Genomic DNA, 23986 nt, shown 5'->3' with positions numbered 1-23986 from the left:
CCTCCCTGGTTCTTGGTTGCCAATAGGCCACTGTGTTGACAGCACAAGTCTCCCCCTTGCCCTCTGACCCCCTATCAAGCTCTGCCCCCAGACCCAGCAGCTGTCTCTCTGGGACTCCCACCAGCACTCTCATTAGCATACGGCACATCCACGTCACACACTCCAGACTGAGGTACTTCCAACATATTACGGTAACAGTTTACATTATGACACGTTATGACACAATTACTTTAGTACTGACATTGTATTCACTTGTTATTTATGTTCATGATATCAAATCCAAACACATATTGTATCGTATTAATATGGTGTTTTTAGTATTCAAGGCTCTAACCACTTAACCCCATAATTTTCATGTGTTGATGCACAAGTATTCATATTGGTAAATTGGGGCGGCAGGTAGCCTAGTGGTTAGAGCATAGGACCAGTAACCGAAAGGTTGCGAGATCAAATCCCCGAGCTGACAAGGTAAAAATCTGTCATTCTGCCCCTGAACAACGCAGTTAACCCACTGTTCATAGGCTATCATTATAAATGAGAATTTGTTCTTAACTGACTTGCCTAGTTAAATACAGGTAAATAAAAATCACATCTCTTTTCCACTAGATGGCAATAAACCTCTACACAGTCTAGAACACTGTGAGGACAAACAAGTCAAGGCTGTAAAAAAGCTTTGTTTAAAACAATACACATTGGGAAACCATAGTTACTTTTGAAAGTGTTATAATTACTTAAGTTTATGTATCCTTAGTTTTTGTTATGCACAAGTGATTAAGTCTTTAGATGACCAGTCTTTAGTGGGTATAAGTAATTAATTCTATAGTCTACACTGTAGACTACACTCTATGGCACTGTTATAAGATAATGATAACCAATCTATCCTGATTAGCAAGAGGGTCTTATCCTGAAGTCTGTGTGATGTTTGTCTCTATGGAGCATGAGGATGTGAATGATGGTGTTATGGCAGGTGTTCTATGGTTGCTGCAATCAAGTGGCGTCAGCTGGACAGGAAGTGGATGATGTACAGCTTCCTTCTTGTCAGTTAATCGATACAGGGGTAGGATAGACTGGAGGAGAGGATAGAGGAGCAAAACTACTAAACAGCTCCCTCAGGAGAACTCTAACCATCCAGAGAAGACATGTTATGCCAGCACTTAAGACTTCAGCTTAAATGTAATCCTCTCTGGACATGCCTCTCAATAGTAGCAAAACACAGTTACATACTGTAGGCTACAGTTGAAGTCTGAAGTTTTTACATACACCTTAGCAAAATACATTTAAACTCAGTTTTTCACAATTCCTGACATTTATTCCTAGTAAAAATTCCCTGTCTTAGGTCAGTTAGGATCACCACTTTATTTTAAGAATGTGAAATGTCAGAATAATAGTAGAGAGAGTGATTTATTTACTTTCATCACATTCCCAGTGGGTCAGAAGTTTACACACACTCAATTAGTATTTGGCAGCATTGCCTTGAAATTGTTTAACTTGGGTCAAACGTTTCGGGAAGCCTTCCACAAGCTTCCCACAATAAGTTGGGTGAATTTTGGCCCATTTCTCCTGACAGAGCTTGTGTAATTGAGTCAGGTTTGTAGGCCTCCTTGCTCGCACACGCTTTTTCAGTTCTGCCCACAAATTTTCTATAGGGCTTTGTGATGGCCACTACAATATCTTGACTTTGTTGTCCTTAAGCCATTTTGCCACAACTTTGGAAGTATGCTTGGGGTCATTTGGAAGACCCATTTGCGACCAAGCTTTAACTTCCTGACTGATGTCTTGAGATGTTGCTTCAATATATCCACATCATTTTCCTACCTCATGATGCCATCTATTTTATGAAGCGCGCCATTTTTTTTCTGAGGTCTTGGCTGATTTCTTTAGATTTTCCGATGATGTCAAGCAAAGAGGCACTGAGTTTGAAGGTAGGCCTTGAAATACATCCACAGATACACCTACAATTGACTCAGATTACATAATTTAGCATATCAAAAGCTTCTAAAGCCATTACATAATTTTCTGGAATGTAAACTGTATGTAAACTTCTGACCCACTGGAATTGTGATACAGTGAGTTATAAGTGAAATAATCTTGTCCGTAAACAATTTTTTGAAAAATGACTTGTGTCATGCACAAAGTAGATGTCCTAACCAACTTGCCAAAACTATAGTTTGTTAGCAAGATATTTATGGAGTGGTTGAAAAACGAGTTTTAATGACTCCAAGCTAAGTGGATGTAAACTTCCCACTTCAACTGTATATAAAAGACAAACGTGTGAAAAAGAAAAACGTTTTGTTCCCTAGAAGACAGAATGCATTGCATTGCTGCAGTATACGTGTTGACTGAATTTATCTTCATCAAAAATAACTTGGATAATTGGTGTGGATGCCAGTTAAATTTCATGAAGCCAACAGCATTCTTAAATGCCAGGTCTTGTGTCTAACTTATCGCTCATGACAGAAAGGGCTGCGAGCTCTGTTATTTCTACTGCACTAGTCAGTAGAGCTTGAAATGCCAACCCTTCCCTCTGGCCACCTCCTTATAATGAGCAGATTGCTGGTGATATAGGCATATAACAACCGTGCTTTGACTTGATTGGATTGTTTTTAAATACCATGAAGGAAATATTAAGCCTGAAATTGGATGTTAACATTTTAATTAAATACTGCATCAAAAATAATTCCCCTTTGCCACTGCAACAGAAAAAGCAATAGAGTTTGATGTGCTGTGCAAATAGTCATACCGTCATGGTTCATAAATTAAAGTCAACATTCCTTTATTACCATAAGTAGTATTTTTCCCATAATGTTTAGTTGGCACAGGAATGGATGCTGGTGTGAGGATAATATATTAAACACCATCAAAGGCCCAATACAGCTGTTTAAAAAAAATATATATCAAATCATTTCTGGGCAACAATTAAGTACCTTACTGTAATAGATTTCCATTGCAAAAAAATATTAATCAAGCAAGACTTTTGCTAGAATTGTCTGGGAGTGTTCTGGGTGGGGAGAGGAAAACTGAAAACTAGCTGTTTTTGGCAGTGAGGGCTGAACTATTAACCAATTTACCGCATTGTAATGTCACTATGAGAAGCCAAAACTCCCACCCGTTCAAACCTGCTGATTAGAAGATCCTGTGTAGACTGTATTTTCAACCAGCAACTATCCAGAAATAAAAATGAATCCCCAAAATGTGATTTTCCTGTGATTTATATATATTTTCACACTGAGGTTGGAATAATACTGTGTAATTGTGAAAATTATGATAATGCCCTTTTAGTGTAAGTTCTGTTTGAAAAGACTGTCTGTTTTTTTAACCAGTTTTAGTGGGATGGAGTTTTGGCCTTCAATGGTAACATCAGCATGCTGCAAATTAGTTTAAACCTCTTAAGGATCCGCCCCCTTTTTTCAATTTTCACCTAAAATGACATTCCCAAATCTAACTGCCTGTAGCTCAGGACCTGAAGCAAGGATGTCATATTCTTGATACCATTTGAAAGGAAACACTTTGAAGTTTGTGGAAATGCTAAATTAATGTAGTAGAATATAACACATTAGATCTGGTAAAAGATAATACAAAGAAAAAAACATGTTTTTTGTATTTTTTTGTACCATCATCTTTGAGATGCAAGAGAAAGGCCATAATGTATTATTCCAGCCCATGTGCAATTTATATTATTTTGGCCACTAGGTGGCAGCAGTGTATGTGCAAAGTTTTAGGCTGATCCAATGAACCATTGTATTTCTGTTCAACATTTTTTTATCAAGATGGTCCAAATGTGCCTAATTGGTTTATTAATACATTTTCAAGTTCATAACTGTGCACTCTTCTCAAACAATAGCATGGTATTATTTTACTGTAATAGCTACTGTAAATTGGAAAGATTGGATATGTCTATGACCTGGGAAATGTTCTTGTCACTTAGAACCCCATGCTAATCACATTAGCCTACGTTAGCTCAACCGCCCCGCAGGGGACCCACAGAAGCTGTAGAGGTTTTAATAGACCAATGACAAAAAAAGTTCCAAACATCTCTGCCAATAATGGCAAATTTTCAGTTTTCCCCTCCCCACTCAGACCACTCCCAGACAGTGATAGAAATTGCCCTTTGCTAAGAAGCTATTCAATTATTATTATTTTTTTACCATTTTAATCAAAAACAATTACAGTAAGTAACAGCTGCAATTAACCTTTTAAAGAGTCTTGTGTTTTCCACTCCAAAGTGTTAAGAGCAGTTTTCTAGTTAAAGGAAGTAATTGACCTTTAGTGTGCAGAAACCCTCTCCACTCTGTGCTGATCAGGGAGGAAGAGGATAATTATATGGAGAGAGCTGCTTAGGCTTCATGTTTTGAGAGCACCACATTGGCTTGTCAACTGAGGTCGTGAGAGAGACACCGTAAACATGGACCATGGATAACGGTGTCTGTTATTTACAGAGGACTGCATGCACGTCGAAATTGTTATGTAACTTTCCTCTCCTACCGCTCCCTCTGTAGGGTCTGTAATTGGCCCCAATGTTAGTGCGTCCCATCCAAAGAGTAAGATATGGGGAATAAACATAATTTAGCCTACTATACTTTTTCACGCAAACTTTGAAAAAATCACATTTTGCTTTCTAAGCTTGAGTCTTGATGGTTTCTAAGCTTGAGTCTTGATGGTTTCTAAGCTTGATTCTTGATGTCCACATTTCAAACCGCAGTATATAGCCTGGACTACTGTATTTTAATTTAATTTAATTTATCCGTTATTTTACCAGGTAAGTTGACTGAGAACACATTCTCATTTGCAGCAACGACCTGGGGAATAGTTACAGGGGAGAGGAGGGGGACGAATGAGCCAATTGTAAACTGGGGATTATTAGGTGACCGTGATGGTTTGATGGCCAGATTGGGAATTTAGCCAGGACACCGGGGTTAACACCCCTACTCTTACGATAAGTGCCATGGGATCTTTAATGACCTCAGAGAGTCAGGACACCCGTTTAACATCCCATCCGAAAGACGGCACCCAACACAGGGCAATGTCCCCAATCACTGCCCTGGGGCATTGGGATATTTTTTTAGATCAGAGGAAAGAGTGCTTCCTACTGGCCCTCCAACACCACTTCCAGCAGCATCTGGTCTCCCATCCAGGAACTGACCAAGACCAACCCTGCTTAGCTTCAGAAGCAAGCCAGCAGTGAGTGGTATGCAGGGTGGTATGCTGCTGGCAACCTGCTGGTAAAGGCAACATGCTTCTGTATTTTACACTAATTGTTTTGTATATACATATATGGGTTATACAATCTTCTACAATATGCTATTAGTGTGTGTATTATGTGCCCACATCTGAATCCTGACTTCCATCCAGTCTTCTGAGTGGTTTCCTCAGATGGCTTCATCCCTCCTACTCGCTCTCATCGTCTTCTAGCCGCTTAACGGGATAGACCGGTGTGAACATTATTCTTACCATTCATAACTGTTATTTTCTTGCATACTGGACATTTCGACCTACGTGTCTCGATAAACCTCTCTCGTCTGATCAACTTTTCCTACCATTCGTGGTATTCGAGAATAGGTCGGAGCCTACTCGCAGTCAAGTATGAGCTGAAAGGAAGGGCACTACGCGAGGACGTCAAGTGCGAGTTACACTTGCACTGAATGCGCGATGGTACCGCGAGGCTCTCCGCCTAATCTATAGTCTTTAGGCAGAGGGATGCATCAGTTTAACCCTTTGCTCTGCTCTCCAGAGTTGCATATATTTGTAAATACAGTAAGATTTATTAAATAAGCTGAGGAAATGTGTTACGGGGCTGCAGCTTTTTTGGGGAGTTGTGTTGGACAATAATTCAAAGGATATTTTTTTCATAATTTGCTCAAACTTCGATGGCTTGAGTATTTGCATACATGCATGCTGACAGGCAAGAATGTAAGGTAGCCTATGTCCCGTTTACCGCTCTCACATCACACGGAGTAACGGAGCATCGGTTGGATTCACAGCGCTGGACATCGACCTATAGCGCATTTATTCGGATTGGGTTTGAGTGCCCAGATAAATAACTTTAGATATATGAATTATTGGGATTGCCTGGTCACCTGCTTTCCTTGCCTGTCATATGCCAACGACAACTGAAATTCAAGAGCAAAATTAATATGGCATAAACTATTTCTGGAGACGCCAGTCACAGATATCGCCGACGACTTGGATAGGGTGAATGAGAATTTCCCAAACGGTCCAATCCTATGCATACCGTGCTTGTTTACTCGCTACGCTGTCTAGTGTCTTCGAGAAGAGCTCAGGAGGAATGCTGGTCCAAGATCTAATACCATTTATTTTAAGTTTTTGGCCTCTTCTTTTCGGTCAGTGCATTCTATCGTTGGTTTTACTCTCATGCCAGGTAGGTATTGTGTTCGTGCGCGCCTATTGTAATTTTACGCATGGCGAGTTATTACACAAACGTAAGTGGAGCTCTATTTTAGGGTGATTTTGGTAATAGCAGCTTTTGATCCTGCTCTTGTCACATTTTTATGTTATATCAAATATATACTTTAAAAAAACACGCTATGTTTATTGATGTGCCTCTTGCCTTTGCACTCTCACACTATTGCACCAGCTATGGAGAAGTTTTGAGTGGTAATCAGCTGTAGTTCCCAGTCAGTTGATGCAATATTTTCATGTGAAATATACTATTAAGTGATTTGTTACACACGCACCCACACAAGCACACACACAGGAAGGCAGGCAGAAAGTGGTAGGCTCCTGGAAAGTAGCACATAGAGAGCTATAGATTCCCATCTGGAATATGATGTTGAGGATGAGCATTCTAACCCCTGGCCCTTGTTGCTGCCTACAGAGAGCAGTGAGCTGGCTGTGCAGGCGCGGGATGTTGCCAAGGTTCATGTGTGATGTGATCTGCTCGAGTTTCCAAGTCCACCCACACACACTCCTCAGGGCAGCCTACTGCCCACTGGTGGTGGGTGGTTTCTCTGAGGGAGAGGGTTGCAGCCGTAGGCATGGTACCATCCAGTATGTCTATGAATGCAGCTTCTGGGGAAGCAGTATAGTAGAGGGATATGATCTTGGGTACTACTGAGTGGAAATCCAGAGGTTTCCAAACCACAAACCCTGACGGTTTAGTTGCTGATGCACTAGCACTAATGGTGCAGGACATTTCAGTAAGTAGGCTACAGTAGGCATATATCAACATTCTAAGCTCTCATCTCGCAATCATTTTTAATCATTAAAAAGGCAGACTTTTTCAGAAATATGTCTTTTGGGGGTGGATAATGAAAGTAAATATTATTGAATGCATAATGAATAGTGAAACTCTTTCTCTCTCTCTCTCTTTCTTTCTCTCTCTCTCTCTGTGTCCATAAGGGTGAACTCCAGAGGTCATGCTCACAGACTGTAGCTGAGAAAGTGAGCGAACACTGCCAGTTGGCATGCCAGTGTAGAAGCTACCCTCCCCTTCCTCCCCCGCCTCCGCCCCCACCTCCCCCACGGCTACTGTTGGCCACAGGTAAGGCTCAACTCACACCTGTCTCACACCACACCAACCAGCCTCTGCCGTTTCACTCTCCTGTCTCACTATCCTGTCTCACTGTCACCTGTTTCACTCACAACTGGCTCACTTTCAGTGCCTGTATCTATCTAAACCTTTTCACTTTAAGTGTCTTGCTACTCTGATTTTCTACCAGACCATCTGTAGTGGAATGAAGTGTTTGCATCTTCTCACATGAGGTTTCTGAGTAGTGGAAGAGTGTGCTGTGTGTGGACGGAGAAAGGCTTTTTCTGAGAAGACTACAAGTGCCTGATACTAGAGCCGGCACGATGTTCACAGCAGAATAGAGGGATCATTTGTGCCTGGCTTTACCTTCGGGAGTACACAGTTGCCTGTGAAATCTCTGCCTCCTGTCCTGCCAGGCTCAGTGATTTGGTTTCCCCTCGAGGACCCCCTTGTTAAAACACAGATGAGTTCATTAAATTAGGGTTTTGATACAGATAAGAAGGCTAATGAACTGTCCCGGCAGTCCCGTCTTCATTTTGTAAGTCAAGATGGGACCACTGACTGTGTGTGTGTGTGCGTGTGTGCGTTGCCACACAGTTTTGTGTATTTTTCCTGAGTTTCTTGCCTTACTGGTTTCCATGTCTCCTTCAACATATTTCAGTGCTTAACTAATGATCAGATAATTTTCTGATCTGATACGGGGACATTCTTGTCATTGACAAATTAGTTGTATCAACTATATGAATCAATGTATGACATTGCGATGGGGGAAAGAGGATAGTTTGTCAATATAACTGGTGATATGATTTGTATGTTGTCATGAATACTGTAATGAGCAGTGCTATGAAATATGGGACAGGCATTGCTGATTGTGCACTCAGCCCAGGTTAACACTGAGACTGTTGAAAATCAGTCAGCTGAAACACTTCATACTGAGAGTGTGCAGGGGCACTTCATCGTTAAATGCTCAACAGACAGCTGTGGAAAGGGTTCAATCAATCAGATTAAATGATTTCCTCTGTCTGGTCAATTCATATAGGCCTTCTTTCCTCCTAAATTACCAAGTGAGGCATATATGAATAGAAGATAGGGCTGTCAGTGACCACTGTGACTCTAACTTACCTAACCTATCGGCCACCTGTTGATGTATAAGTCCACAATGTCGTCGATCATGAATGCAGGACTCTTCCATCGGGTCTTATCTGTAAACGTGGTCTACAGTTTATTGGCTGGGTATTGTGTCACCATATTCTAATTCCCTGTTTATGAATCTAAAGCGTTATACAAATAGATGCACAATATGTGTGTATGTTTATGCATGTCTGTTGTTCTTTTTCTATGGTTCTAGATCTTTCTGTGACTACTGCCAAGGCCACTGCATGGAAGGTTCCCTGAATGATTCTATGAGATTCTCTGAATTCTCTGACTGTACATTTCAGCATGTCGTTCTCTATTATGTGGTTTGAAAAGAAGAGAACCATTACAATGGCAAAGCAAAACCTCTTGGCTTGGCAAAAAAAATATTAATTTCTTGGAGTAAAATGTGAAAATAGCATTTTTAAATCATAGTCTATGGAAGGTTGGGAAGAAGGCACGTATTTATGTTGTTCGTGTATTGGGAAGGAGGCAAAACATTGGTCATCTGGCCTCAGTGAGAACTTTGTGAAAAAATAACAGAGGCAAACTTCAAAGGAAAGGATTGAACTGTAATCATTGCTGCTGTAAAATCTGTTTGTTTTGGTGTGTGCCAGATGCATAAGGGAGCTGATTGGACTGGTCCCAAAATAATACATGAATATGCATGAAGAAGTGGGACAACGAGAGAGATTGTATTGACAAAAAGTTTTAAATGAGGCAAATTGGCAGTGTTGTGTAAAAGTATGTGCTCAAAAAATGGCTCAGAAGTCCCTTCAAAAGAGAGAGCTTTATCACACTGAAGTAGATCCGTACCCCTGACTGAATTGAATCCGAAATGCAGGATTAGAACTGAAGTTGGGCTCAAAGGAGATTTTACATTCAAATTGACTTATGACGTGGTGTGCTGGGGAGAAACGTGCCATGTCATTTGCTCTGGATGAATCTAAAGTGTTTAAATATTCCACAGCATTGCTACGGGTTGTGCGTTACCATGGAGTCAATTCCTCCCTCTCATTCACAACAAAACTATACTCTGAATGCATGGGATGTGTTTTTTGCATGATAAACCTGGATGATAAACCTACATTATTAAACCCAGCCATCATTACACTCTTGGCAGTGGGTTGGGGAGCCATATTCAGTTCATGTTTTAATAATTAAATATAGTCAAATGGATTCCCGCTCAGACAGAGTGAGACATGCTTATTGCTGGGGACCCCTAAGATCTCCCTCCTGTCAAACTGAGCAGTATTGTCAGTGCCACAAAGCTTTTAACTGTCTCTATGGTAGGCTATTCACCTTTAAAAAAAGAGGAGACTGAAAGGGAGAGAGAGCGAAAACAGCACGTGGCTAGAGAAAAAACATGTTGAGAGAGAGAACAGGGGAAGGTCTAGAGAGATGGTGAGGGCATGGAGTACACCATTCAGATACTGTTCGTTGCTAAGCTGCACTGAGTGTAATATAAGTTCCCTGGTGTGTGTCCTTGTACTTGTACATAGTCCTAACCCTCAGTCAGACATGTGACCATAACATGGCGCTCCTGTAGGTGGAATCAGTTTGGACATGGAGTGCTTGTGTAATAAAGGTTGACTGCATTTTAAATGATTAATGGAGCAGGGTTAGATATCTCTGAACATTTAACCTAAGAATTTGATGAACAGGTGAGCATTACCCTGCTATCCAGAGTTAGGAAGCAAATCAGGCCCAGAGCTTTATGGTGTAATAGTATAGTAATAGAAGGTTGAGAATCAATCAATTTTTAAGCAGATCACTGGCAAGTTGATTTACAACATGGGGTGTGGTGTTGCTGCATTAATGATGAGCTTTCATCATGCCGTGCTAAGACAGAATGGCTGTCTATGAAGCATTTATGATGTAATACATACTGTAGGACAAACACAGTATCTAGGCTAAAGCAGTTTGCATGATAACCTAATCTCGATAAGCGGCCAAGTGCTAGTGCTGTGTTAGAAGGCTAATGATGTTTGAAAATGAAACTGTATTTTTCTCTCTTTATCCATCCCCCTCTCCTCATCCCTCCCAGTGGTTGAGTCCCCTCTGCCGCTGTTGAGGCCATGGTGGATGGAGATCCTAGTGCTTGGAACAGTGGGCTGTGCCTCAGCTGTTTTCCTCCTTTCAGCCATGATCATCTGCTACAAGGCCATAAAGAGGTATGTCAGTCACCTATGTCAACAAGATTGGCATGGAAAAGACTGCGTCTTGTCATTCGTATAGCCGACATCCATTCGGAATACATCAATCTAAACAAAAAAACATACATATTCCTTTCCAATTCAATTATTCTGTATTTTATTAAGCTTTCAACACAACCTGAAACATTGCTCAGGTTACAACAATAATTAGTGACTGTGAAAAACATTTGATTCTGGGGGTTGTTGCTATGTCATTGCCATGTTGTTATTGCTCTAAAGAAGGACACGTGGCCTGTGTTATGGGTCAGAGGGTGTTCAGAGGTCACAGTAATGGAACAGGTCACAGGGATCATCTGGAAAGCTCTACCTACAACAAGTCATTACACTGTCACTCGTTAATACTGGATATCATACATCATGTTACACAATGCAGCTTTCTCCATAAAGCAAGTTAGATGGAAATTATATCTATAATCTTACTGGGAATAACCCAATGATCTGAAAGACCTGCGCTATAGTCAGCAGTTCCTGTCAGCAGTGTTCTAGACATTGAAATACTTCCCTGTTCTATTTCTTGGCGTGGGCTGATTTTGAATTGCATAATTGTTCAGAGCTTTTTAGACTAGCAACTGAATCGATGTGAATGTAAAGCCAAGATGGGTTACTGGAGAAAGCCCATGACCCTGTCGCCGTAGTGACGATGTGAACTATTTCCTACTGTTTGGATTGGCTCATCGGAGGAAAGCCCATGACCCTGTCGCCGTAGTGATGATGTGAACTATTTCCCCCTGTTTGGATTGGCTCATCGGAGGAAAGCCCATGACCCTGTCGCCGTAGTGACGATGTGAACTATTTCCCCCTGTTTGGATTGGCTCATGAGGAAAGCCCATGACCCTGTCGCTGTAGTGACGATGTTAACTATTTCCCCCTGTTTGGATTGGCTCATCGGAGGAAAGCCCATGACCCTGTCGCCGTAGTGATGATGTGAACTATTTCCCCCTGTTTGGATTGGCTCATCGGAGGAAAGCCCATGACCCTGTCGCCGTAGTGACGATGTGAACTATTTCCCCCTGTTTGGATTGGCTCATGAGGAAAGCCCATGACCCTGTCGCTGTAGTGACGATGTGAACTATTTCCCCCTGTTTGGATTGGCTCATCGGAGGAAAGCCCATGACCGTGTCGCCGTAGTGACGATGTGAACTATTTCCCCCTGTTTGGATTGGCTCATCGGAGGAAAGGCCATGTGGACAGTGGTGCAAAGTACTTCAGTAAAAGTACTTTAAAGTACTACTTAAGTCATTTGTGGGGAGAATCTGTACTTTACTATTTATATTTTTGGCTACATTTACTTCACTATGATTCTAAAGAAAATAATGTACTTTTCACTCCATACATTTCCTCTGACACTCAAAAGTCCTCGTTAAATTTTGACAGGAAAACGGTCCAATTCACACACTTATCAAGTGAACATCCCTGGTCATCCCCACTGCCTCTGATGTGGCGGACTCACTAAACACACATGCTTCGTTTGTAAATTATGTCTGAGTGTTGGAGTGTTACCCTGGCTATCCGTCTGGTTTGCTTAATTTAAGACATTTGAAATGGTTTATACTTTTACTTTTGATACTTAAGTACATTTGAGCAATTCCATTTACTTTTGATACTTAAGTATATTTAAAACCAAATACTTTTAGACTTTTACTCAAGTAGTATTTTATTGGGTGACTTTCACTTTTACTTGAGTCATTTTCTATTAAGATATCATTACTTTTACTCAAGTATGACAATTGAGTACTTTTTCCACCACTGCATGTGGGGTTTTAGCCTGCAGCACAACCAAGACCTAATTCCTTGTCTGACATTCAGGCAGTGTCACACAGGCACTCAGACACACATGTTCAGACACTTAAACACCCACATACTGTGCACACAGACACACATGATAAACACACACACACACACACACACACACACACACACACACACACACACACACGCTAACAGGCACAGTGTGACTAAAGAAGATATACAGTCACAGCTGGAGACACGTTTTTGAACATTATTTGAATACATCAAATTGTTATTCATAAAACTGTGTAAAGACGGGATGTTACATATGTCTTTCCTCAGTAGGATTATATTTATCATTTTCTCAAACAACAAACAGGCTAAGTCAGGCAGTGTAAGTAATGGGAGGTTGGCTCTGGAATTCATTATGGCAATTCACCAGCCCCCTCTGTAGCCAAGGGGCACCTTTTTTAATGCAGCTATGGCAGGAAAGTGTTGTTGCAATACGGGCCGCTGTAGCCCCAAACCCAAGTCATTATTTATGAATTAATTTGCACAGTCATTCAGTCGCAGGCTACATCTTTTATACATGCAAGCGGGTCGTGTCCTGAAGTTCTTATGGAGGTGGGCTCTGTGACTGCAGACTTCTGTGCCTCGCCAAGCCTCCATCCCCGGTGACTGAGTGAGGAGGGAGAAATGCTAAGGTCCAGTCTGACTGCCCACATTAGCCCTGAGCCAATAACAAATCAGTCTGAGGAAACAGAGGTAATGAAAAAATCAAAAATAATGATTTGAAAATTGTCATGGATCCTCTCTGACCGAGAGGGAGAGAAAGAATGTAGAGAGAAAAAGAGTCAGAGAAACAGAGACAGATGAATGTTGTCTACCAAAGCTGGGAAACAGCAGTAATTGGGTGTCTTAGTCAATAACAACGTGAGAGAGGTTTTGTCAGTGACAAAAACAGAAACAGTTATATATAGCCCGTCCAGCCCCTCAGTGCTCAAGGCTTTCCCAATGAAAATCAGCTGGAGTGTGGCCAAGGCCCCAGCAGCACAGACACTAGAGGAGCTATCTCTGCAAGCCCCGACTGTCCCTTAGCTGGGTTGCACACATTTGGCCTTTTGTTTTGTTGTCTCATAATCTTATTCCACCAGTCATTGGTCAGAGGCAAAGAGGTTGGACTAAACCCATTTCATCCAATTCCATTCAATTCAGTTCATAGCATCAAGGGAGTTGATGTTTGTGAGCATGGAGAGCAGGATTCAGACGTGCTGTGTGACAGTGCTGTGCTATCCAAACAGCAGACATGATGCTGCAGTCCATGCTGTCAGCAATGCGGGGAATCTAAACACCACAACAAAACAAGACAACACACTGTGCCTGTTTTTCTCAATTACTCGCTCCTCTGGGATTTCTGTCCAGCAAGGAGGACAAATCAGGACAGTTTATGTTCAGGGTAAATCCAGCATAAACAGTCAGTTAAAGATTTTACGAGGAAGCAAAATATACTGTATCTTTAATGAATTTATTACAAAGCATATATAATATTCTGGTTTTATGATATTTCATTACTACACTTCCGAAACAGTGAAAAGTGAAAACACTTTAAGAGGGGTCTTTAAACAGTAGCATGTTCCTCTAATGTCCAGATGGTATGAGAATAACTGTAAACAGCTCAACACATGTCCCAACCTCAACATTATCCCTTCCCCAAACTTCAAACGGACGTGTGCTGCGATTGCACAGCTTTGATATGAAATATTAATCTGACCTGTGAAGTGTTGTGTAGCCACCTGCCACGTGTCAACAGCATGACATCTATTATTGAAGGGCTGGGTAGAGGTCGCTGTGAGGCCCGAACACCCTGCCCTCTATGGTGGCCTGCTAGAAAAACATTGACGATCATTGACTTGAGACTAGGTCAGTGCCAGTGGAGAAAGTTATGGGGCTTTAAACACCTTTTCAGTGGTCCATGGAGACTTCAGTGGGAAAGTCCGGTGTATCCCAACTCTCCTAGCAATCTCCAATCATAAAAGTATGCACACACAAATGCACACACACACACACACACACACACACACACACACACACACACACACACACACACACACACACACACACACACACACACACACACACACACACACACACACACACACACCAGCCAATACTGTCCCAGTAGGATGTGTTGGTACCCTTGGGCCCTTGAAAAAGAAAAGGAGAGCTGCACATTCTAGCAGCTTAATAGCCAATGTTTTTCGACAGGCTGTCTTCATCAGGGTATAATGACAAACACTGCAGGTTTAAATAGTTTGAAAGGACACACACAGGTGTCTGTAATCATGGCCAGCTGTGGCTTGATTTCATTGGTTGATTTAGAGGTATAGATAGAACATATAAAAAAGCATGAATGGATAACTTACGATCATAGATACAATTTGGCTACATAGTCCTACAAACATGATTTACAATGGCTAGCAAAAACACAATAATCACAAGAATGGCTTCAGATCAATCAATCTAAAAAGACATTTTTACATCAGCCGATGTCACAACGTGCTTACAAGGAAACCCAGCCTAAAACTCCAAACAGCAAGCAATGCAGATGTAGAAGCACAGTGTTTAGTGCCTAAACTCCCTAGAACGGCCAGAACCTAGGAAGAAACCTAGAGAGGAACCAGGCTATGAGGGGTGTCTAGTCTTCTTCTGGCTGTGCCGGGTGGAGATTATAACAGAACATGGCCAAGATATTCAAACGTTCATAGATGACCAGAAAAGTCAGATAATAATAACCACAGTGGTTGTAGAGGGTGCAATAAGTCAGCACCTCAGGAGATCAAACTCTACTTTGAGCCCGAATGGAGTAATGGTCTCTAAATTAAAGATCCAGGTGGCCTTTCGTTTTAATTTTAACAATACAGTGTCAAGGTCACCCCCTCTCCTATGGAGGGTGACGTTTTCGATTCCGATATAGCAAAGGGATGAAATACAGTGTTTTGCTTCCAAAAAGTGGGCCGCAACTGGGTACGTCCAGTTTTTGCACATAATGGTGCTACGATGCTCAGAGATTCTTACTTTTAATTTGCGCTTTGTTTTGCCCACATAATTTTTTCCACAAGAACAAATTATAAGATAAATAACTGCCTTAGTGGAGCACGTGATAACACCTTTGATTGGGATCTCTTTCCCTGTTTGGTAGTGTTTGAAGGATCTAGATTTGTACAGTGGCAAGAAAAAGTATGTGAACCCTTTGGAAATACCTGGATTTCTGCATAAATTGGTCATACAATTTTATCTGATCTTCATCTAGGTCATGACAATAGACAAACACAGTCTGCTTAATTTCTTGGTGACGGGGCAGTATTTTCACGTCCGGATGAAATGCATGCCTGCTACTCATCCCCAGAAGATAAGATATGCATATTATTAGTAGATTTGGATATAAAACACCCTGAAGTTTCTAAAACTGTTTGAATCATGTCTGTGAGTAAAGCAGAACTTATGTAGCAGGCGAAACCCCGACGAAAAACCATTCAGATTCTTTTTTTTTTTGAGGTCACTCTCTTTTTAATAGGATTTCATTGGGAATCAAGAATTTAAGGAACCTTCTTGCAGTTCCTACCACTTCCACTGGATGTCACCAGTCTTTAAAAAATGGTTGAGGTTTTTCTTTTGTGTAATGAAGAAGTAGCCCTGTTCAAAATGAGGGTCACTTCAAGTGTACTGTTTGTTAGAGGCGCGTGACCAGAAAGTTAACGTCAGTTTGTTTTCTTCCTGTATTGAACACAGATCATCCCGTCTTCAATGTTATCGGTTATTTACTTTAAAAAATACCTAAAGTTGAATTACAAAAGTAGTTTGAAATGTTTTGGCGAAGTTTACAGGTAACTTTTGAGATATTTTGGAGTGAAGTTGCGCAAGTTGGAACCGGTGTTTTTCTGGATCAAACGCGCCAAATAAATGGACATTTTGGATATATATCGACAGAATTAATCTAACAAAAGGACAATTTGTGATGTATATGGGACATATTGGAGTGCCAACAGAAGAAGCTCGTCAAAGGTAAGGCATGATTTATATTTTATTTCTGCGTTTTGTGTTGCACCTGCAGGGTTGAAATATGCTTCTCTCTCTTTGTTTACGGTGGTGCTATCCTCAGATAATAGCATTGTTTGCTTTCGCCGAAAAGCCTTTTTGAAATCTAACATGTTGGCTGGATTCACAACACGTGTAGCTTTAATTTGGTATCTTACATGTGTCTTTCATGAAACTTTGATTTTTATAGTAATTTATTTGAATTTGGCGCTCTGCATTTTCTCTCGCTAGCGTCCCACATATCCCAGAGAGGTTAAACTAATAACACACAAACAATTATACGTTTTTATGTCTTTAATGAACACACCGTGTAAACATTCAGTGCAGGGTGGAAGAAGTATGTGAACGCTTGGATTTAATAACTGGTTGACCCTCCTTTGGCAGCAATAACCTTAACCAAACATTCTGTAGATGCAGATTAGACCTGCACAACGGTCAGGAGGAATTTTGGACCATTCCTCTTCACAAAACGTTTTCAGTTCAGCAATATTCTTTGGATGACTCGGGTTGAGGTCAGGACTCGACCACTCCAGAAGGTGTATTTTCTTCTGTTGAAGTCATTCTGTTGTTGATTTACTTCTGTGTTTTGGGTCGTTGTCCTGCTGCATCACCCAACTTCTGTTTAGCTTCAATTGGAGGACAGATTACCTAACATTCTCTTGCAAAATGTCTTGATAAACTTGAGAATTCATTTTTCCGTCGATGATAGCAAGCTGTCCAGGCCCTGAGACAGCAAAGCAGACCCAAACCATGATGCTCCCTCCACAATACTTTACAGTTGAAATAAGGTTTTGATGTTGGTGTGCTGTGCCTTTTTTTCCCCACACATAGTGTTGTGTGTTCCTTCCTGACAACTCAACTGTAGTTTCATCTATCCACAGAATATTTTGCCAGTAGCGCTGTGGAACATCCAGTTGCAGTTTTGCAAACTTCAGACGTGCAGCAATGTTTTTTATTGGACAGCAGTGGTTTCATCCGTGGTGGCCTCCCAAACACTATGTTTGTCTATTGTTGTGACTTAGATGAAGATCAGATCAAATTTGATGACCAATTTATGCAGAAATCTGGGTAATTCCAAAGGGTTCACATACTTTTTCTTTCTGCAATGGCACTGTAAGTGAGCATTGAGCTAAGCCAGACATTGTGTGGGGTTATTTTGGGATGGTAAATGCGAGTTTACCAATTGATCTCAGAGATTTCTGCCCCGTGAGAATACCTATTTTCTTTTTTTCTTTTTTTATTTGACCTTTATTTAACTAGGCAAGTCAGTTAAGAACACATTCTTATTTACTGTACAATGACTGCCTAGCCCGGCCAAACCTGGATGACGTTGGGCCAATTGTGCGCCGCCCTATGAGACTCCCAACCACCGCCGGCTGTGATACAGCCTGGATTTGAACCAGGGACTGTAGTGACACCTTTTGCACTGAGATGCAGTGCCTTAGACCCCTGCTCCACTCGGGAGCCCTATACCTATACTGTCATCAGATCTTAAAATGTGCCAATGTTTGTGAACGATTCCCTTAATTCATTCAGAGCACTTTGAATAGCGAGTAGTAAGAATGCAAGAATGTTTCTTTTTACCAGATTTGTTTTGGATTTCCTCATCGGCAGTATTTATCTGACCATTTTTGTATCCCCTTCCCGTGAATTTTCTTTGCATCTCAGCCATGTTTCTGTCAATATCATGTTTTTTTGCAAAATCTTTTGATTGGACAGAATTGGTTGTAGGGCAAACTGTTTTTCAAGGGAAGCGGGTAACAGCTATCAGCCCTCAACAAACTGTTATCCTCACACAAAATCAGAAGATCAAGGAAGCTGATTTGGCGTGTGTCAGATTGCATAGGACATTTCAGGTGCTCAGAACAAGAGTTCAAGTGTTCATCAAACAACAATTATCATCAATGTACCATTTCCAAATAATAACATTTTTGAGAGTACTGAGAATTGCCTGTCTCTCCATGTAACCCACATATAAATTAGCATAGTTAGGAGCCATAGGGGATCCCATAGCAGTACCCTTCCTCTAGATAAAGAAATTGTTTTGAAACATGAAATAGTTATGTGTGAATAGTATTTCAGCCAATGTCATAATGCATGTACTGGAGGGTAGTTCATTTGGGTCACGTTGCAAAATAAAATGTTCCATGGTACCCTTGGGCCGGGCAGTTTCCTCTCCTGGCAGGTTGTCCCAGGTCTCAGAAGGAGAACACAGCATCTGTTTATCATCCGGGCTGCCACTGTCTGTGGGTAGCCATCACCACCAAGGTTTTAGGGAAAGCAAACACACATGCGCATGCACACGCACATGCACACACGCACATGCACACACACCAGCACTAGCCAATAATTTCCCAACAGGATGTGTTGGTACCCTTGGGCCCGGCAGTTTCCTCTCCCAGGCTGTCCTAGGTCCCAGAAGGAGAACACAGCATCTGTTTATCAGCAGGGCTGCCGCTGTCTGTGGGTAGACATCAATACCACCACCACCACTGTCTGGCCCACTACCGGACACACTCCAACAGATTACATTTACGGATAGCACAACACAGGAAGTGCATTGAATCCCTGTCACTGTCTCCTGTGATGGGTAACCTTGCCTGAGACCTAGGAAGCCAACTGTCACCCCCAGACAGGAAGCTAGTCAGGAAGCTACTGAGTACTCATTAGTGACCATTCTGTTATACTAACGAGTGGACTCTAAGTTCAGTGTCTCCAAGTTAGTACTACAGTAAGGCTTGTAACATCCATGGAGATGTAAATACTCTCTTTATGCAAGAAGATATCACATTAGTAATTGTAAAAATGATTTGTGGATGATGCCTAAGAGTGACCAATATATTTTATTGAATATTTAAATGTCATCCCAGTAAGATCCCATGGCAGGGCAAAGTCTTGGTCTGGATTAGACTGAACGACTGTCCGTCAGGTCAGACTGGCCAGCAGTGGCTTTAAGAGGAGAGGGAAGGAGACACTGAGCTAAGATGTAGCTTAAGGGCCCCCTGTGCCACTGAAGGCAGTGTACAGTATTGAGTGGGACAATGACTGTACTAAATGTATTCCGATCTGTCTCTGGGTTACATAAGCCTGTGCAGAGGAGAGCAGCTGAAGGGGTCGGCATAGAAGACACAGTACACTGGACAAATATAATAACCACAAAAGCACTGAGGGATGCATGAAAATGGCTTGCATTAAAGGATACTGCTTTTCACAGACCAATAATAGCGGAGGATTATGTGCTTCGGCTTGTTTTGCATCAGAATGTGGCTCAAAGAAAGAGTAGCATTACAGCATAACCAACATAACCAAGAGAGGGGATCTCACTCACATAGAATATTACAGTATTAGTATTTATTTGATGTTCTATGTATACATAAGCTCTTCTCTGAGGTAAAATAAAATGTTATCGAATATCAATGGAGTGTGTCTAATTGCCACATCCAGCATCTCTTCTGTTTCATTTATCTTCTCCTTTCGTGGGTCTGAGAGCGACGTGACTTTTTATTGTTCAGCTTATTAGAGAGCATGACTGACCAGTGCATCCAGCCACAACAGCCTATGAAATCCAATCTCTCCGTAGGTAAACAACCACAGGCTTAAGGAGTAGAATGATTTATGTATTTTCTTAAGTTAAATAAAGCACCTCTACTGTCGTTACATTTTTATTTATTTTTTATTGAAACTTAATTTAACTAGGCAAGTCAGTTCGCACTGAGCTAAAGGGTAGAGCTGCCGCGTTCAAGGTGCGGGACTCTAACCCGGAAGCTAATAAGAAATCCTGCTATGCCTTGCGACAAACCATCAAACAGGCAAAGCGTCAATACAGGGCTAGGATTGAATCATACTACACCGGCTCCGACGGTCGTCTTATGTGGCAGGGCTTGCAAACTATTACAGACTACAAAGGGAAGCACAGCCATGAGCTGCCCAGTAACACGAGCCTACCAGACGACCTAAACTAAATAACTTCTATGCTCGCTTCGAGGCAAGCAACACTGAGGCATGCATGAGAGCATCAGCTGTTCTGGACGACTGTGTAATCACGCTCTCCGTAGCCGACGTGAGTAAGACCTTTAAACAGGTCAACATTCACAAGGCTGCGGGGTCAAACGCAGCCTTCTAAAAAGATTAGGCATGGGTCCTGAGATCCTCAAAAGGTTCTACAGCTGCAACATCGAGAGCACTGGTTAAATCACTGCTTGGTATGCCAATTGCTCGGCCTCTGACCGCAAGGCACTACAGAGGGTAGTGTGTACGGCTCAGTATATAACTGGGGCTTAGCTGCATGCCATCCAGGACCTCTACACCAGGAGGTGTCAGAGGAAGGCCCTAAAAATTGTCAAAGACCCCAGCCACCCCAGTTATAAACTGTTCTCTCTACTACCGCATGGCAAGCTGTACCGGAGTGCCAAGTCTAGGACAAATAGGCTTCTCAACAGTTTTTACCCCCAAGCCATAAGACTCCTGAACAGATAATCAAATGGCTACCCGGACTATCTGCATTGTGTGCCCCCCAACCCCTCTTTTACACTACTGCTAGTCTCTGTTCATCATATATGCATAGTCACTTTAACCAAATCTACATGTACATACTACCTCAATTAGCCTGTCTTACCGGTGTCTGTATATAGCCTCACTACTGTTATAGCCTCGTTACTGTACATAGCCTCGCTGCTGTTATTTTTCACTGTCTTTTTACTGTTGTTTTTATTTCTTTACTTACCTATTGTTCACCTAATACCTTTTTTGCACTATTGGTTAGAGCCTGTAAGTAAGCATTTCACTGTAAGGTCTACATCTGTAGTATTTGGCGCATGTGACAAATAAACTTTGATTGATTTGATTTAAGCACAAATTCTTATTTACAATGACGGCCTACCAAAAGGCAAAAAGGCCTCCTGTGGGGACAGGGGCTGGGATTAAAAATAAAAAATGTAATATAGGACAAAACACACATCACGACAAGAGAGACAACACTACATAAAGAGAGACCTAAGACAACAACATAGCATGGCAGAAACACATGACAACACAGCGTGGTAGCAACACAACATGACAACAATATGGTAACAAAACAACATGGTAGAAGCACAAAACATGGTACAAACATTATTGGGCACAGACAAAAGCACAAAGGGCAAGAAGGTATAGACAACAATACATCATGCAAAGCAGCCACAACTGTCAGTAAGAGTATCTATGATTGAGTCTTTGAATGAAGAGATGGAGATGAAACTGTCCAGTTTCAGTCAACATAAGTTGTGTTTGTTTGCAGGAAACCACAACGGAAAGAGGAGAACGGGATGAGTCGTGGAGAGTATGCCATGAGTGCACGCAACAAGAAAGCCATGGGCCCCAACAACACTGTGGTGTAGACTGTTCACTGACAGGAAGAGGAATTGGCATAACCATAACCCCCCACCACCACCACCACCACCATCCATCCTACCCAAAATGCAACAATTCCCTCTTACCTAGAACGCCACAGGGGTTGACCTGTTTAAAACACATTAACGCCTTTCCTTCTCTCTTAGCAGGTCACCTGGATGAAAGGAAACTTCCAGATAAAGGAAAGTAGTGAAAAGAACATAAAAAGCAAAAACATTGAAGTGGATTCAGAGAACTAGTAATAAAGTGAATTGAGGACTTCACCAGACTGAACATCATGTTGTCAACACGAAGTGTAATTGACAGGAGGATGGTTGACTGCTAGGCTACCAATCTCTACAGCTCCGCAATTCTTACAGGCAACTATAATGTAGGAACAGACGTTGAAGGACGGCAATGGGATAGGAGGTTGCGAGGACCAAATCATGAAGAAATTGTGCATGCAGGTTTTACTCTTTGGGCTGTCTCTCATCTATGCTCCTCAGACCCTTTTTCATATTTAAAGCAGAATTTTTACAACACTGTCACAGTTGCAGGTGTGATTTGGGATGTATAGTGATTATCTGACTATGCAATTAAAAAATATATATACAGGAGTGAAGTAAAAGAAGGGGATCAAGTCAGTTCCTATGTTCCATACCAACAACACAGCTGAGAACTGGATTTTATTTATTTGTTCATTTATGTATTTATTGTCTGCGTATGAATTCCATTTTAATGATTTGAAATGTGTTATTTTTTATGAATTATTGAATAATCATACCATTCATTTGTAATGCTTTGATGCTTTAAGCCCACCACGAGAGGTTGGTGGCACCTTCATTGGGGAGGAGGGGCTCATGGTAACGGCTGGAGCGGAATCAGTGGATTGGAATCAAATACATCAAACACATGATTTCCATTTTTTTTAAATGCCATTCCATCTTCTCCGTTCCAGCCATTATTACGAGTCAGCCTCCACTGAAGCCCACTGTTCATTTGCTACTGACACAGTAAACACTTCAGCTTGCTCTGCAATGAGTTTTGGGTATCAATTCTTCATCTCTTGCTGTTTGACATGCCTTTTTCTCTTCCCCTGTGACTTCAGCGAATATGATGGGGGTTTGATGGGTGTTTTGAGTTTGTGAGTGTGTGCTGTCGGACCATGCTTTTAGCAGCTTGTTCTGTACTACCCTCGAGTCTTATCACAGGTGAATGCCCCCGACAATACTAACGTCATATTACATTTTGTTTTGTCACATCTCAATGGTTAGACAGCCAGGGGAGGCAGTGGTGGACAGTGAAAAGCCCTTTGCCATGTTCTGATGTGATTTTGCAGTCTTTAATTGTTCCACCTTTCAGCAAGGGGAGAACCCATCACTATAGAAACAGTGCACATGAGCCCAGGGCTCAAGTGCTGTGTGGTGGAGGACAGGATTCTAAACAGAGGCTAATCCGGATATTAAGTTGCAGAGGATGGCCTCAAAAGGGACATGTGACTCACACTCACAGGCATCATCAACATCCTTCTGCTATAAACAGTACACAGTTGATTTAAAGCATCAATCAATTATTAAGCTACTTTTTGGCATAGGTGCAGTTCATCTGTATATAATGTGTGTTTGAGTGTGTGTGTGTGAGAGAGAGCACAATAGATGGATGTCTGGCAGTATCTCTGAAATTTTCCATTACTGTTGAATTTTGTAAACACAGACCTTGCATTGTGATTTGCATACAGGGGTGGACTGGGACCAAAAATTGGCCCTGTCATTTCTAACACACCAGCCCATTTCTTTCCTCGAGGCCCACACATTTGCCCATTGTTTTCCCTGAGGACCCCATTATTAGCCAAAAAAATCTAATTTTGTGCAAGAATCACGTGGCAAAAAATGGAGCAGCCCATCTGGCATTTGCCTGAAATGCCAGATGGTCAGTCCACCCCTGCATGCATAGGTATTAC

At 41.7% G+C, this 23986-nt stretch overlaps 1 protein-coding gene across 1 annotated transcript; it reads left to right on the top strand.

Moving 5' to 3' along the window:
* The first annotated feature begins 5394 nt into the window (after nucleotides 1-5394).
* LOC110497865 (proline-rich membrane anchor 1) lies at nucleotides 5395-22114 on the top strand. The gene is made up of 4 exons (XM_021574306.2): nucleotides 5395-6376; nucleotides 7357-7498; nucleotides 10668-10794; nucleotides 21935-22114. Exons 1-4 carry the CDS (start codon nucleotides 6194-6196, stop codon nucleotides 22032-22034), a joined length of 552 nt encoding a protein of 183 aa, XP_021429981.1. The 5' UTR covers nucleotides 5395-6193; the 3' UTR covers nucleotides 22035-22114.
* Nucleotides 22115-23986: the final 1872 nt, after the last annotated feature.

The sequence above is a fragment of the Oncorhynchus mykiss genome, chromosome 19, assembly GCF_013265735.2.
Source record: "Oncorhynchus mykiss isolate Arlee chromosome 19, USDA_OmykA_1.1, whole genome shotgun sequence".
In the NCBI taxonomy this organism is placed as follows: Eukaryota; Metazoa; Chordata; class Actinopteri; order Salmoniformes; family Salmonidae; genus Oncorhynchus; species Oncorhynchus mykiss.
Note: the sequence above shows the minus strand (reverse complement) of the source record. Positions and strands in the feature narration are given on the sequence as shown.

Excerpts from the sequence above, each read along its gene's own strand:
- LOC110497865 (XM_021574306.2), top strand. The coding sequence starts at position 6,194 with ATGAGAATTTCCCAAACGGTCCAATCCTATGCATACCGTGCTTGTTTA. Across the intron at positions 6,377-7,356 it reads TGGTTTTACTCTCATGCCAG|GGTGAACTCCAGAGGTCATG; the intron begins GTAGGTATTGTG and ends TGTGTCCATAAG. Across the intron at positions 10,795-21,934 it reads TGCTACAAGGCCATAAAGAG|GAAACCACAACGGAAAGAGG; the intron begins GTATGTCAGTCA and ends GTTTGTTTGCAG.